Source organism: Gymnodraco acuticeps, unplaced genomic scaffold, assembly GCF_902827175.1.
Source record: "Gymnodraco acuticeps unplaced genomic scaffold, fGymAcu1.1, whole genome shotgun sequence".
Lineage (NCBI taxonomy): Eukaryota > Metazoa > Chordata > Actinopteri > Perciformes > Bathydraconidae > Gymnodraco > Gymnodraco acuticeps.
The window spans coordinates 3,701,174-3,716,128 of NW_022990701.1; the positions used below are offsets into that span (position 1 = coordinate 3,701,174).

Here is a 14,955-nt window from a genome sequence, read left to right on the forward strand (position 1 = left end):
TATAATAGGGGATCTTTAAGTGAAAGTGTACACCAGTTATTCACAACCTGAGGCTCGGGACCCCCTTATTAAAATGATTGGAAACCAGAAAAAACAGAAATACGAAAATACTACTCAGGCGAGTTCATCATGTCCTTTTCAGGCTTATAAGCCATATACAATAAAGAATGCATTTCAGAAGAGGCAGGGAGTATTCAGACAAACATGATTCATTAGACAGAAAAGCAAATGATAAGTCTTAAAAGTTATAGCTCTAAATATACATGTATTTTTCTTATGTTTTTCTTGATAAGGACATAAGTAGACGTTGTTTATTCTAAAGGTTAATTTGACAAAAATCTTTGGAGCCACAAGATAACTTGAACCGTTCTTATATATCGTATAACAACTAGATTTTGAGATTATGGTGAAATCCAGAGTAGTTCAACATCTTATTGTCTCTGTCTCATAAGACAGATGCAGCCTTCACTGTATGCACAAAGACATCAGTGTTGCTCCTAAACACACGCACGCACGCACACACACACACACACACACACACACACACACACACACACACACACACACACACACACACACACACACACACACACACACACACACACACACACACACACACAACCCTTTTTCCAGATGACCACTGTGACTTTGATGTGATGATGACAGATGTGATGCCTGGTACCACACTCTTGCAGCCTGGCACAAGCTGAAGCCCATAACAAAAGAAACCTTATTGACCAATGAGTTTCTATAAACATGACAGATATTTTGCACTCAATCCGATTAAATAGGAACTATAGGAATAGGAAAATCATTAAGGATATTTCACTGTTACAGTGGATCTTTAATGAAAGAGCTAAGACTAAAAAACAAGTCAAAGAAGTGAGAAAAGAGTGAGAGATAAACAGTGAAAGCAACCAGGGCTCCTTTCATAATCAATTTAAGATAATGATTTCATTTCAGTTTCACTATTTCGTTTTTTTAAATCTCAAACTATAGTGACAAACTACCCAGCAGTCTGAAACACAACAATCACTTTTTTATAATAAAACACAACAGGGCAAAAGCTGTATCTTCAACTTTGAGGAGTCAATTGGCTTTCTTTTTTAACCCTGCAAACGTATCCATTACAAAGGCCCATGTGAGATTTTTCTAATGTAAGCATACAGAAGTTGTTAATGGTTTGGTTCTGTATGTGTTGGAGTTCAAATTCTCACTGCTTGTACTATAACTGTGTAGCCAACACAACTACAAACAGAAATCCAAGATTTTAAAATAGTTTTCTTGGCAGACATAAAGAGATGTAAAGGCAGTTCAAAATCTTTCAGGGAGTGTATCTAATCAGACCTTGATCCATGGGCCATGACTATAAAACTTCCTCTGATCAGAGTTCATAAACTCCGCGATGATATCATCTTTATGGCAAGCGAGCGCTGTAACTGTAAAATGTGTCTCTTGTCACGGCACAGTGAGACATGAAAGGCTCTCTGTTGGATCGGAGGCGTGTCTTTTACTCCGCAGTTTGGCCGGCTCTTCTTATTCCCGTCAGTTACAATCTTCACCCTTTGATCGTGGGGATTTCTTCATGCTTTTATTATGTTGACCTTCTTTGGCAGAACATGAAAATAATTATGATGCACGGATACTACAGAGGTTAAAGCTAAACATTGACTAATAACTGACACTGTGGCACTACCATTCATTACGGATATGTAGCAACAAATTACAACTTATTTGATAAAACTGCAATCTTTATACTGGGAATAGCATACTGTATATAAATATATTTTAATGGAGGAATTGGTCTGTGAGACTGCGTCTTTGTACGTAGCAGATATAGCTGCGTACAAATGTTCATAAAGTTACAAAACTTGCATCTATTCACCGAATAAGGCCCTGAAATACAGACAAACGCTCACAAATTCCATATTCCTTCCCTTTTAATACACATACTACATGCTATATTTTTTCGTGGTACTTCAAATGTTATTTACATTGTTTTAGTGGCATTTGCGTAACTGTATGTTTCTTTACTTCTTCAAGGTTGTCGCCACAGATGCAGACAGCCCTGAGTTTGGCTCACTGCTCTACTCTCTGTCTGACGGATTTGACATGCAGGACAAACATCCTCTCTTCAAAATCCACCCACAGACCGGAGAGCTGTGCGTCTCTCAGGATATTGATCGAGACTCGGGGCTTACGGTCCATGACATTCTGATTAAAGCTGAAGATCCAGTGAGTGTATAAATAATTATATTTGACATACTGTGTTAAAGCCTCATCTCATAATTTATAACCTGCACTGTAGTCATAACAAGATTGTGTCCTTTTACTCACAAACTACATAACACTTCTGTTCCCTCTACTTTTTCAAATGTCAGGGAGGCCTGAGCGCCCAAACCTACGTGCACGTCGAGGTGGAAGACCTGAATGATAACGCTCCGGTGTTTAACCCTGACGAGTACACCATGAGCATCAGCAGCCACACTCAGCCCGGCACAGAAATCCTCAACGTGGTCGCTACTGACCGAGATTCTGGAAGTTTTGGACAGGTCACCTACGATATCCTACCTGGAGACATGTCCAGTTTGTTCGCACTGGACAAACAATCAGGTAGGCAGGCATTTGAATACTCAGACTTGTTAGTGTGTTCATTGTTTTGTACAAAAAAGGAGAGATGTCGGGTTGCAGTTAGAGAGTAAAAAGAAAAGGTGAAAACAGAGCAGAATATCAAGATAAAATTAAGTGTTTACCCTGCTAGTGATTCATAAATGTGTAGTGCCTTCCAGATAGTTGTGTGGGCCAAGTCATTTTCTTTCTTCAGTGTTTTTATTTTATCTTTTACTTTGTTTAATTTGTTAGTTTTCTCTAAATTGTGGTTTGTTTTCAGAAGTGTTTTACTTCAGTGCTGCCATACAAATGGCACTTCACCAATCAACGAGCCTGTCATGGTGCAAATCAAAACCCTGCTCACAGTATTATCAGAAAGTAACTCAACAGTTACACATCATTATGGTTTTTAATGAGCTAGTCACGCTTCAATTACGTTTTTTAATTGGTTTTGATTAAGACTTCTCACTTACTAATGAAGTTGTGTGGCTGGCAGTCCCAGTGTTTGGGGATAAACAACAACCTACTTTGTGTAAATCCCGATGAGATGATTGCGCTCAGCAGGGGTTGCTAAAGCTTTAGATCCCCATGTGGCAGAATGTAACGCTGAATTCACACTCAATTTAGTACTGAATTAAATATTTTAAATAAACGTTTTTGTTTCAAAATCAAAGGATTTTAAAGGATGTCTACATGCACATGAGTGCTAAATACAATATGAGCAGTACTGTTTATTGTCTGAGATCATATTATGTAATGGGTTGTAAGGTACATTCAGTCGACAACCATTCATAAAAATACCTGAATGTGCGTTTTTTGTGCTCTATTTGTGCAGCATAGATTTTCTTGAGCTTTTTTAATCTAAATTGTGGTCACAGCTGTCTTTAATGCAATTTATTTTAGTGAACAGACAGGATGATTTTCTTTTCAATTAATTGATTAACCATGTGCTCTATAATTCCCAGAGCCCAATGTGATGCATTCAAATTGTTATTTTTGAAAAACCAAAAGTCCAAAATCACTAAATTGGCACGAAAGCATTTGATATAGCGGATTGAACCAAAGAAAAAGTGGCATTCGTGTTTGAAAAACATTTGACATGTTCAAAGGCTAAAAGTATTCAATCATCTAATTTTGGAAATAATCTTAATTCAAATGTAACCTATTTAAATTCAGAAAAATAAATAAAGAGACAATTCAATTGAGTGCTGTTTTTTAAACAAAGCAAAAAGCCATACTTGTGAATGACTGTTTGACCTGACTGTTATCCTTTTCTGTGCCTGCAGGGATGCTCCTCCTGACCTCCACCCTGACCCACCTGGGTGCAGCCAGTGTGAAGCTCTCAATATCAGCGCGGGATGGGGGGGGCTTGACCTCTGTCCGGCCTGCAGAGGTCACCATCAACGTTTTACGCAGCGCTCAGGCTCCAGCCGTGTTCCAGAGGTCGCGCTACACCTTCTCAGTGCTTGAGGACGCTCCACCCGAGACTCCTGTGGGGACGGTGGAGGCCGTAAACCCAGCAGGTGAGGGCATATCTAAAAAGAAGGATAACCTGATTTTACTATTATTGGTGAAGAAAAAACAACAACAAACGATGAATCCCAGGAAAGTTCTGGTGATAGAAGAGTCTTTTACTAAGTATTTTGAGGAATAATTCATGTTTATTTGTAATGGACATTAGAGATGATAATGATAATGTTTAAAATGTGTGAGTAATTTAGAATTTAGAAATATGGCAATACTGTCTGTGTGTTCATGATTGTGGTCAATTTGGGCAACAGGTGCATAAGGTAAAAAGCCTTACTAACGGTGTCTGACGGGGAAACGAGCTATAACACATTAGGAAAAACACAAATGTTCCAAAAAACATGCAAATGGAGACATTTCTTCACCAACACATGCTGCAAATAAAAAAAACCTGCAGTTAAGAAAACTCTGCAATAAAAAACTAAATGTACTTATTAAAAGATGTCTGCAACATTGGACATGGCAGAAACAGTATTTAACAGGATTTGTCAGAGAGAGGATTGTGACAAAGACAATTGAGCGATCATTGTCATTGTTCAAATCTCCTTCCAGACATTAGAAGGCAAGCTGTGAAGATTAATCTTTAATCCTCATTAGCCACATGTTCACATGATAAGGGTCAAAGACAAAAGGTACAATACATTGTACTTATTGTAGTTATTGTTCTTAAAGGTCAAAGATAATCCTGAAATAACTATAGGAAATGAGTGTAGGATTAATGGTAACTATAAATATGTATATTAAATAAATACATTATTTGTTTTGTGAGAGTTTATTTGATGTATTTGAAGGTTTAAGAGAGTAATGTTTTATATTTTATGAATTAAAATAGGACCTTGATTAAAGGAGTTGCAGCAGTTAGTATTTTGTATTTTTCTACAGTAACATAAACTAGTCTCCTCTCTCTGGAGAGTTTCCCGACACCCCAGTTTACAGGATTATCTCCTTATAGTCCTCGTGTTAGGCACCTCCACACCTCTTAGCCTTCAGCAGCTAAACCTCTCCACCTCTCAGACAGTCATTTAAGGTTGTCCATTAACAGATTAGCGCTGCAACTCAAAGTGGAAACAGCAGAATGTGTTTGGCAGAAGTCGAGGAGCGCTAAGCTCTCAGCTTGTTTCAGTGGTTTGATAGTTACTGTTTGAGACAAACAAACACTTGGAGGAGATTAATGCAATCTTCTGAGCTGTACTGTAATTAATGTTTGTTGCTTACTGTGCATGTGTTGTGATAATCCTTTACTATATTGGACATACAAATGAATATACTAATTTAAAGTTGCAGTTGGCTTAATTTTCAAATATATATATATATATATATTTATATATATCATTCTTTATTTTCTTAATGAACTATGTTGATTCATAATTTAAAAATGTCCTTCTACCCTTTTTTTGTATCTCACTTTTTCCTTTACCTTAACTCTCAAATAACCCTACCATAACTGTTTTCATTGTGCCATCCTTTAACTATAAGTGACTTAAAATGTTGCTTTTTTTGTCTCTTATCTGCTGATCTCAGCTTTTACGATTGTAAAATATAAATGTAGCACTATTTTAGTATAGTTTGTTTACCCACATAAAAAAAACCCATAAAATAACATATTTTGCACCTTTTTCCTCAATTTATGATCAGCAATCAGCAATACAAATAAGTATTAGATATTGTATACAAATGTTGTATTGCTGGGAGCAATAAAAGATGAACAATCAATTTACGTCCATTGGTTTGAGGAGGATTCAGAACTGCTTAAAGTAATGCTGGGACATTTTAATGTCAGTTTATAATAATAACTCTTTGTCTTCACAGGCTCCGAATCCGTGTCCTACCGGATCTCCTCTGGAGACCCTCAGGGTTTGTTCTCCGTTCACCCGAAGTCGGGCCTGATCAGCAACATCAGACCTCTGGACCACGAGGTTCAGCCGTACGCTCTGCTGGTCCTTCAGTCCTTCACCGACACCTCTCCAGTCTACAGCACCACTCAGGTCAACATCACTATAGCTGACATCAACGATAACGCTCCTGTTTTCCCCAAACTGGGTGACAGCATCACAGTTTCTCAGAACACACGCCCAGGGACAGTGCTATTCATCGCTCATGCACACGACTACGACAGCGGGGCCAATGGGAGGGTGCAGTATCACCTGAAGAGTTCCAGAAACAGCACATTTGTTGTTGACCGAAACCTGGGGACAGTTACATTAAATCAGAGTTTAAAGGTGCATTATGAGCAGAGGTACAGCCTGGAAATCATGGCTAAAGATCAAGGAGAACCATATCTGAGCTCTTCTCTGACCCTCACGGTAAATGTGGACCGCACCGCTGCTGAAGACAGCCTCGCCTTCGAGACACTAGTCTACCAGGTGGAGATAGGTGAGGGCTACAGGAAAGACTCGAGGGTCATCCAGGTGAGAGCGCACCGCAGCCGGGGGGCTCACATGTCCAACTCAGGCCTCACATACTCCTTGGAGGGAGAAGCCGGATTTCCTCCTGCTCCGTTTCGAGTTCACCCAAGCACCGGATGGCTGTATCTCTCCCAGAGTCTGGACTATGAGACAGAATCCATGTTTCGTTTCCGAGTGCTGGCCAGCGGCCCGGAGGCCTCGCTGGGGAACATGACGGCCACAGCCACAGTGACCGTGCTGGTGCTGGACATCAATGACAACCCCCCGGTGTTCAGCAGCAAGGTCTACTACTTCACTGTGTCCGAGGGGCCGTCGCCTCAAGGCCTGGTGGGAACCGTCAAGGCGCTGGATAAGGATTCTGGGAAAAATGCCCAGCTGTCCTACATCCTGCTCACAGATGGGAAGTTCTTCCGCATCAATGCTAAAACAGGTAAAAGGATTCAGAATAATATCATCATTTTGAGGGGAAGCTTAGACATACTTTATTGCTCCCAAATTGTGATTTTTTTTCATACATCTGCATGTTAATGAGGCATTGCACATTAGTTAAAAAATACAATGTAAATATTTACATATTAACAGTAGAAAGATATATATCTATAGAGTATCTTTAAGATAAACAGTATACAAAATACAAAATGGGTTAAAATAAACTATAATAGACCCACCTACTACTAAAGAATATATACAGTACACGTGTGCAAAATAGTTGCAGTTGTTTTTTTCAATTACAAATGTTAATTCAAATCCAATGTGTGAGTAAATTGTATACATATTGTCCAAGGTTATTGAAAGGGAAAACAGAGGAAAAATCTTTTAAAAAAGAAATTATGATGCTGGAAGTTTTCTGCTAGCCAGAGGTGAGATTTCCTGTATCTGAAATCCTCCCTGCCAACCGTAACAGCCCTCTGCTTACCTGCGCAGCCATCCTCACCTTCATGTTCCCTTCCAGGTGAGATTATCAACTGGGTGGCGTTGGACCGGGAGCAGCACAGCCAGCACAGTCTGAAGGTGATGGTGACCGATCAGGGCCACCCTCGCTTCAACGCCACCGCCACCGTTCACATCCTGGTCACTGACACCAACGACAACACGCCACAGTTCACACACCTGCCCGCCAACAAGGAGCTCAATGTTCAGGTAGGGTTTCCCACACATAGACTATACTTGGGCGGGCCGCCCAGTTATATTAACGGCCGCCCAAGTATAATTCGCGACCCATTTAGGTTTTTTTTTTTTTTTATAATTTTTTTTTTTATTCGTCCGTGACCACGACGCCATCTGCGATCGATTAACTTGTGGACAATTATCCCTCGCTCCCTTGCTCTGATCTCGCCTCCTTCTGGCCTGTTAAGTGGCCTGCCACAGGGTGACTGGCTGTCCACATGATGTGGCCTGCCGACATGGCCACTGTCATACAGATCATAAATCAAAGCCCTTGATTGGTCTCTGTGTGTCATTCAAGCTCAGGATAACCTCAGCTCAGGTGAGGTAAAGGTCTCTCTGAGTGTTTAGATAGTTAACTTAGTCTAAGTTCTCAGTGGGTCTCAAATGGTCTGGTCACCATTTATGTAAACACATATTTCCATTTGAGAGGGTAGTGATTGGTCTAATCATGGATAGTGAGGTGGGCTGAAGATCGGAAGGCTGTGAGTTCAAATCCCGCCAGGAACACCACCACTAGTGTGCCCTTGAGTAAGGCACTTAGCCCTTAGTTACTCCAGGGAGAATGTCCCTGTAATCGGTCATTAGAAGTCGCTTTTGATAAAAGCGTCAGCTAAATGAAATGTAATGTGATTCGTAAAATATGCATGAATAAATAAATAAAAAGTTAACTAGGTGAAAAAAGGTAAGATACACTTTTAAAACTAGTTGAGAGAAAACTCGTCTTTGCTGCTGCCTCAAAGCAGAGCAGGGGGAGAGGAGGGAGACATGAGAGGCTGATTCAGGAGCACAGACACACTCACAACTATAAATGAACCAAAAATAAATTAATAAACAAGTTTCAGTGTTTTTTTCATATTGGAAATGGTATGTTATTGGTTATGGCCTTGATTTTATGATTATTGAAATGTATACAGTTCTGTTTAATATAGGTGTTTCCATAGATAGTCTCTTTATTTTCCCCTCAAAATGCACCAGATTGATGCATTGAACTCCAAAATAAAAAATAAAATCTTACCGGGGGGGCATGCCCTTGGACCCCCCTAGAGGATTTGAGGTCGACCCCCACAAAAAATCACATGGATAGGTTCCTAAATACATTTATAAATACATTTATTTTTTAAAATAGTAAACCATTTCCATATGTTCATGTGTGGGTAGTAGATTTAAACTATAGGGCTATCATTATGGGCCCTGCCTGTACCTGTTCGCTCTGCCATCGCGTGAAGGGTCTGCTAACAAGCGACCAACAGAAAGGTTAATGTTAATGTTGTTGCACGTCACCTCAACCCCCCCCCCCCCCCAGCACCAGAGGCGTTCCCATACACACAGGCGTTGGAGCTGTTCTTCATGAAATCCCAGAAGGATGAAGTGCTCTGACAAACAGTGCCATCTTTCCGCAAAATGATTAAGCAGGAATGAAAAGTCAATAAATAAACATGTCGTTAAAACTTTTTTTTTCGCGCACCCCCCCCCCGCCCGCTGCCACCACCCGCCCAAGTATATTTCAGATCTGTGGGAAACACTGATTAACCTGTTATAATCTTACCTGTGTGTTGTCCTTTTCCTATCCTATAAGAAGCATTCAAAGTTGATGTACTAAAGGAAAGACTAATTCAATAAATCATATTATTCACATTATTCAAATTTGTTTTAAATTTTTTCGTGTTTTATTATGGTGTTGATGTGATAAATTATGAGGACAGAAAAACAGCCCTAATTTTCAGATGACTAATATGACTAATAACTTCCATGTGTCTATAGCCATAGTGATATAAAACATCTGAATATGCATAAGCATTACTTGCTACAAAGCAGGAAAGAAGTCCTAACCAGAGATATGTGTACATCTTTTAAATGTGCAGAGTTATTGATATGTTTTTTTAATAATACATGCTCCTCTCTTTATGCAGATATGGGCTGGGCTACCTGCAGGATCCTTGGTGACAAACATGTTTGCCAAAGATTTAGATGCAGGAGAAAATGGAACAGTCACCTTCTCAATGGTCTCAGGTAAGACATGTACATCATTGTTATGCACTTCTACAGTATTATTGATGAGTTCCTGAGTATCATCGTCCTGTGTTTCTCTCAGCTGATTCAGAGGATGATGGTTTCGAACACTTTGAGATCGACAATGAAAGCGGAGACATGAGAACAACAGAGTTTTTTACTGATAACACCAAACCATACTACACTCTGAGAGTCAGTGCCAAGGACAGCGGAGCCCAGCCTTTGGAGGACACTGCAGTTGTTCATGTACAGGTACGATCATCCCTCCACTTTATGCTGTCAGTGAATATATATTTTATATCTGTATGATACTTATATGACTTACAATTGTATAAATGACCGTAGTATCGATGCCCTTTTAACAGTCTGCCTTTCTCTGTTTTCAAAAACAACATATTGAAGTTTGTTCCGTTCCAGTAAAGTAAACGGTCATCAGTTTCTGCCTCAGTTGTAGAACTGATATATACGGTTATTTGTTATGCTTGTCTCTTCAATAGCATGTTCATAAAGTCATTACTCTCTGCTTGTATCCTGTGATTGTGACTTTAAAATGATAACAATCCCATTGTAGTTTGCGCAGGGACATTAAATACCCAAAGGTCCTAAATGCGTTCATTTAGGAAATAATATGATTTAAAAAATATATTTCATCCAAAATGATCTATTTAAATCAAAACAAAAGTAATTAAACTAAACTGAACTCCATCCTTTGCATGATATATGCTCTAGACACTTTTACAAATGTACAGACCCAAATTGTACAATTTTATGATTTTCCATAAGAAAAACCGATGTCTAAGTTGCCCATGTTTGGCACCGGAGGGAGACATTTATTATCATTTTAAAGAGGCTTTATATCAAAGTCTTAATTTAAAGCACAGGCTGTTTAGTTTTATATTCTAAGAGTTTGAAATGTTTGTCCCTAAAGGGACTCACTTCATTGCTTTTTTGTCTCTATCGCCCCATATTTTGTATTTTTTCTAGTGTTTTCTCTTATTATAATATTACTGTTACTCCTCTGACATTATTGTCTGACAGTGTATGTGTTTGACCTGCAGGTTCATGAATTAGAGGCTCTCTACAGCCAAACTAACCAGCAAACCATGAGGCGTTTCACGGTGAAGGAAGACACGGAGCCAGCGACTGTCATCGGCTCTGCTGGGGTTTCATACAAAGGGAGATTCCAGTACTCCATCTCCGAGGGCGACGGCAGCGTTCACTTCGGCATCGACAGCTCTTCTGGTGACATTTACATCAACCAGCCGCTGGACTACGAGTCGGCCATGCAGTACTTCCTCATGGTGCGAGCTGAGGACGCGGGTCTCGGCCCCGGAGTGAACATGTCCGTGCTGGTGTGTGTGATGGTGGAGGATGTGAACGACCAAACACCCTGGTTCCCTGACAAACTGGTGATGTTGGGCCTGCCGGAGGACGCTGCGTCAGGATCGCTGGCGTTTGCTTTTCATGCCAGGGACGCTGACGGGACTTTTCCTAACAGTGCCCTCCGCTACTCCCTGACCTTTGACCCTCAACTCAGCAGATCATCCCGCTTCCCCTTTCAGATCAACCCTCTCACGGGGAGCCTGACTGTAACAGCACCTTTAGACCGAGAGACCAACCCCAGCTACGCCTTCACTGTGACCGCCACCGACCAGGCGAAGAGGAAGGAGGAGAGGAAGCAGACGTCAGTGACGGCTCAGGTGTTCCTGCTCGATGTGAACGATAACCGGCCGGTGTTTGTATCAGCGGACACAGTTCAGGTGATGGAGGACGCAGAAGTGGGGACTCTGCTGCATCATTTCATAGCCATAGACGGAGATCAGGGTGAAAACGGGGTCGTCTCCTTCATCATCATCGCTGGAAACAAGGAAGGACTGTTCACACTGGAGGAGAAAACAGGTAGGATTCTCACAGGGTATGGATTAATGATAGATAGATAGATAAATAGATAGATAGATAGATAGATAGATAGATAGATAGATAGATAGATAGATAGATAGATAGATAGATAGATAGATAGATATATAGATAGATAGATGGATAGATAGATACATAGATGGATGGATAGATAGATAAATAGATGGATAGATAGATGGATGGATAGATAGATAGATAGATAGATAGATAGATAGATAGATAGATAGATAGATAGATAGATAGATAGATAGATAGATAGATAGATGGATAAATAGATACATAGATGGATAGATAGATAGAGAGATAGATAGATAGATAGATAGATAGATAGATAGATAGATAGATAGATAGATAGATAGATAGATAGATAGATAGATAGATAGATAGATACACTATTGGTATTGGCTTTAGACATCCAATATTGGTCAGGCTTTCATTTTTATTTAAATAATTGTCTTATGTGTGACGACATACCGTAAGCAACAGTAAATGTTAAAATGTATTACAAACATCCTGATAAATCAGTGGGTTTTGTGATTTGTTATGTTCCAAATAACGTTCAGAAAGTTTGAGCCACTTTTACTTGCAAGTTTTAGAGACCAACAGACTTGTTTGATCCTCTTCCATCTTCTCCAGGCCTCCTCTTCCTCTCAATCCCTCTGGACTATGAGACTCAGCGTTTCCACCGCCTGACCGTGCGTGCGGTAGACCGCGGGCTGCCCTCGCTCTCCTCCACCCAGACTCTGACAGTGGAGGTGGGGGATGTGAACGACCAGGCACCCGTCTTCAGTCAGAGCATCTACAACGCCAGTGTGGCGGAGAACAGAGACCCTGAAGAGCCAGTGGTCAGGGTCTCTGCCACTGATACAGACTCAGGTAATACTTGTAAGCTTTTTCATGTTATTAAATACATGGTAAAGTAGGATTAAGGCTCTCAGGTAAATGTTAAACACCATTCTATATAATCAATGGCTGCAACAAGATATTATTTTTTGACATTTAAGGACAGATGAATTTGGAAATTATAAGAAAATAAAGTGAGTTTTCATTCTTCTATTCTTCTAACTATTATTTATGTTCTGGTTCTTAGAAACTCAGATGAGCTGCAGTTTTCATCCAGTCGCATACAAGTTCAAATAATCCCTCTGAGCTGAAGATAGCAGTACGCCTTTAAAGGGCCTAGATGGCAGCACTATCATGTGTCCTTGAGGCCTCAAAACCACTGACTCAAGATGCATAAAACCAAATACTTACACTTAATTAAATTAAACTCTTGCTAAAGCGTCTAACCTCCAACATAATGTTTTGTAAATTATGAAGACATGAACAGTTGTCTTGTTTCCTTTTCTGTTGCATTAAACCCTGTTGTATTGAAAATATATGATATATTGAATCTATTAAAACATTATTCTGTTTTAGCTTTAGTGTAATACTGTAGTTCGTTTGTATTAAGTACCACATGACAGAGCACAGTCTAGCAGCAGCTCACTCTGCCATGTTTGGGTTAAAGTTCAGCGCTGCAGTGAATCGAGGTTATCGTCTGTTTTTTTTCAGTCCATTAGCACTTTAATTCAAACCAACCCTTGTCCCTTTTTCCCTCATGTTGTACCATTTGTGTCTTTTTCATGATCACTGTATAGCCCAGCAAATCTCATTAATCTGAACCCTAATATTAGTCACAAATCCACACATCAGTCCTGTTTATTTTAACACGTTGTGCACAGGGCCTCCTATATCCCACTTCATCCCATCATGTTGACAGTAGGAATCCTTTTAAACAGTGGAGGTGGAGGGGCATGTGGCAGGACGATCTGTACAGGAGGGGTTTCAATGTGAACTTTGAATTCTTGGGGGTGAGAATTGTCCAAGAACAGCAAGCACACAGATCCTCAGGGAGATTTGAAAGGTCTTCTCTCATGATGATTTCCATAATCCAAGCCATCTGTGACAATAGACGCCGTGTTTTCATCCGTCTCCTCGAATCGCCTCGTCTGGCAGCGCAGCCCGCTCTCCCACCAGTCTGATTTGATTATCATTTGTGTTGCTTTCCCCCCCAATGCTCCCCAAAGTTGACCATTGTTTTGTGCCTGTGTATCCAGTTTCCATGTGTTGGAGTCAGTCAGAGATGTGCAATATCAGCGCGTGACAGCTAACCTTTGTAGTACTCTGCGTGGCCTGGACTTCACTTTGTTCAGCAAATGTTATGAGTTTAAAAAAAAAAAAAAAAACTTTTCTGTCCTCTGTGGCAAAATGATATCATAAATGCAATAACATAGGAATGAGCATGTGTCATTCAAAGGTTTTACAGTTCTGTCTGCGCACAAAAGACTAAAGTCTAAATTGATCAGCAGGGCTTTTTTGAGTTCTTGACATGGTCACTCAACGCCCTTTTCAGATGGATGAAAACACTGTTTCTAATCAAATTGGAGTTATAGAACCATTGGCAGGGAAATTGTTATCCTGAGATACAACCAGCATACATGTTGTTTTAGTCAAATGACAAAGAAAAAACATATTTTCTCACTTAGCTCCAGAAAAGAAATGTATACATCCACAAAATAAGCTTTCAACACTTTGTTTAGAGATTTCTATTTTAATATATTTCTGTTTATATTAGTGCTTCTAGTTTTAATGTAATGTAAAATATACATTTTTCTCTTATGTTCCAGAGGAGAATGCCGTGGTGTGGTACAGCCTGTTGCCCGGACCCGGCTACGAGCTCTTTAACATCAACCCGTACACCGGTCTGATCGCCACCGCCTCCCACCTGGACCGAGAGCAGCAGCAGCATTTCACTCTCAGAGGTAAAACCCAAGCACATAAACACACACTGTTCAAACCTGTTGTCAGGCAAGGCAAGTTTCAAATTAAAATTGCTTTACAAAAAGTAAACCTTAAGAGCATTTGATATAGTGCAATGGAATCACATCACAAAAAACATTTCAAAACAGTCATTAAGAGAATGTAAAAAAAATTGAATAAAACAGATATGTACAGTGTAAAATAGTTATGTTATCTTATCAAAAGCAGCAACAAAAAAAGCCTGGATTTAAAATAATAATAATACATTTCATGTATATAGCACAACGTCATATAACAATGCTATAAGGAGAAAATAATAAAACAAATAAAATAAAAAGTTATCTAAGGAGCATATTGAATAGAATATGGTAATATAACAAAAGATTAGGATTAAAAATAGGATTAGAAGCGGTTATAATTGCAGCTGACAGACACAGCAGTGTACATAACTTCTCTGAAACACCCTTTTGTTGCTAAACTGTTTGGATGATCATCTTTTGCACAAGTGTAACATGTG

General features: G+C 39.8%; 1 protein-coding gene across 1 annotated transcript in view; it reads left to right on the forward strand.

Moving 5' to 3' along the window:
• The window catches only part of dchs2 (dachsous cadherin-related 2), a 31,876-nt gene that overhangs the window by 2,827 nt on the left and 14,094 nt on the right, over positions 1–14,955 (forward strand). The window contains exons 2-11 of the mRNA XM_034231466.1: positions 2,044–2,235; positions 2,382–2,613; positions 3,897–4,133; positions 5,947–6,972; positions 7,495–7,682; positions 9,620–9,719; positions 9,802–9,971; positions 10,778–11,618; positions 12,273–12,512; positions 14,306–14,440. Coding sequence (XP_034087357.1) covers positions 2,044–2,235; positions 2,382–2,613; positions 3,897–4,133; positions 5,947–6,972; positions 7,495–7,682; positions 9,620–9,719; positions 9,802–9,971; positions 10,778–11,618; positions 12,273–12,512; positions 14,306–14,440 — 3,361 coding nt within the window. The remainder of the gene's footprint in view (positions 1–2,043; positions 2,236–2,381; positions 2,614–3,896; positions 4,134–5,946; positions 6,973–7,494; positions 7,683–9,619; positions 9,720–9,801; positions 9,972–10,777; positions 11,619–12,272; positions 12,513–14,305; positions 14,441–14,955) is intronic.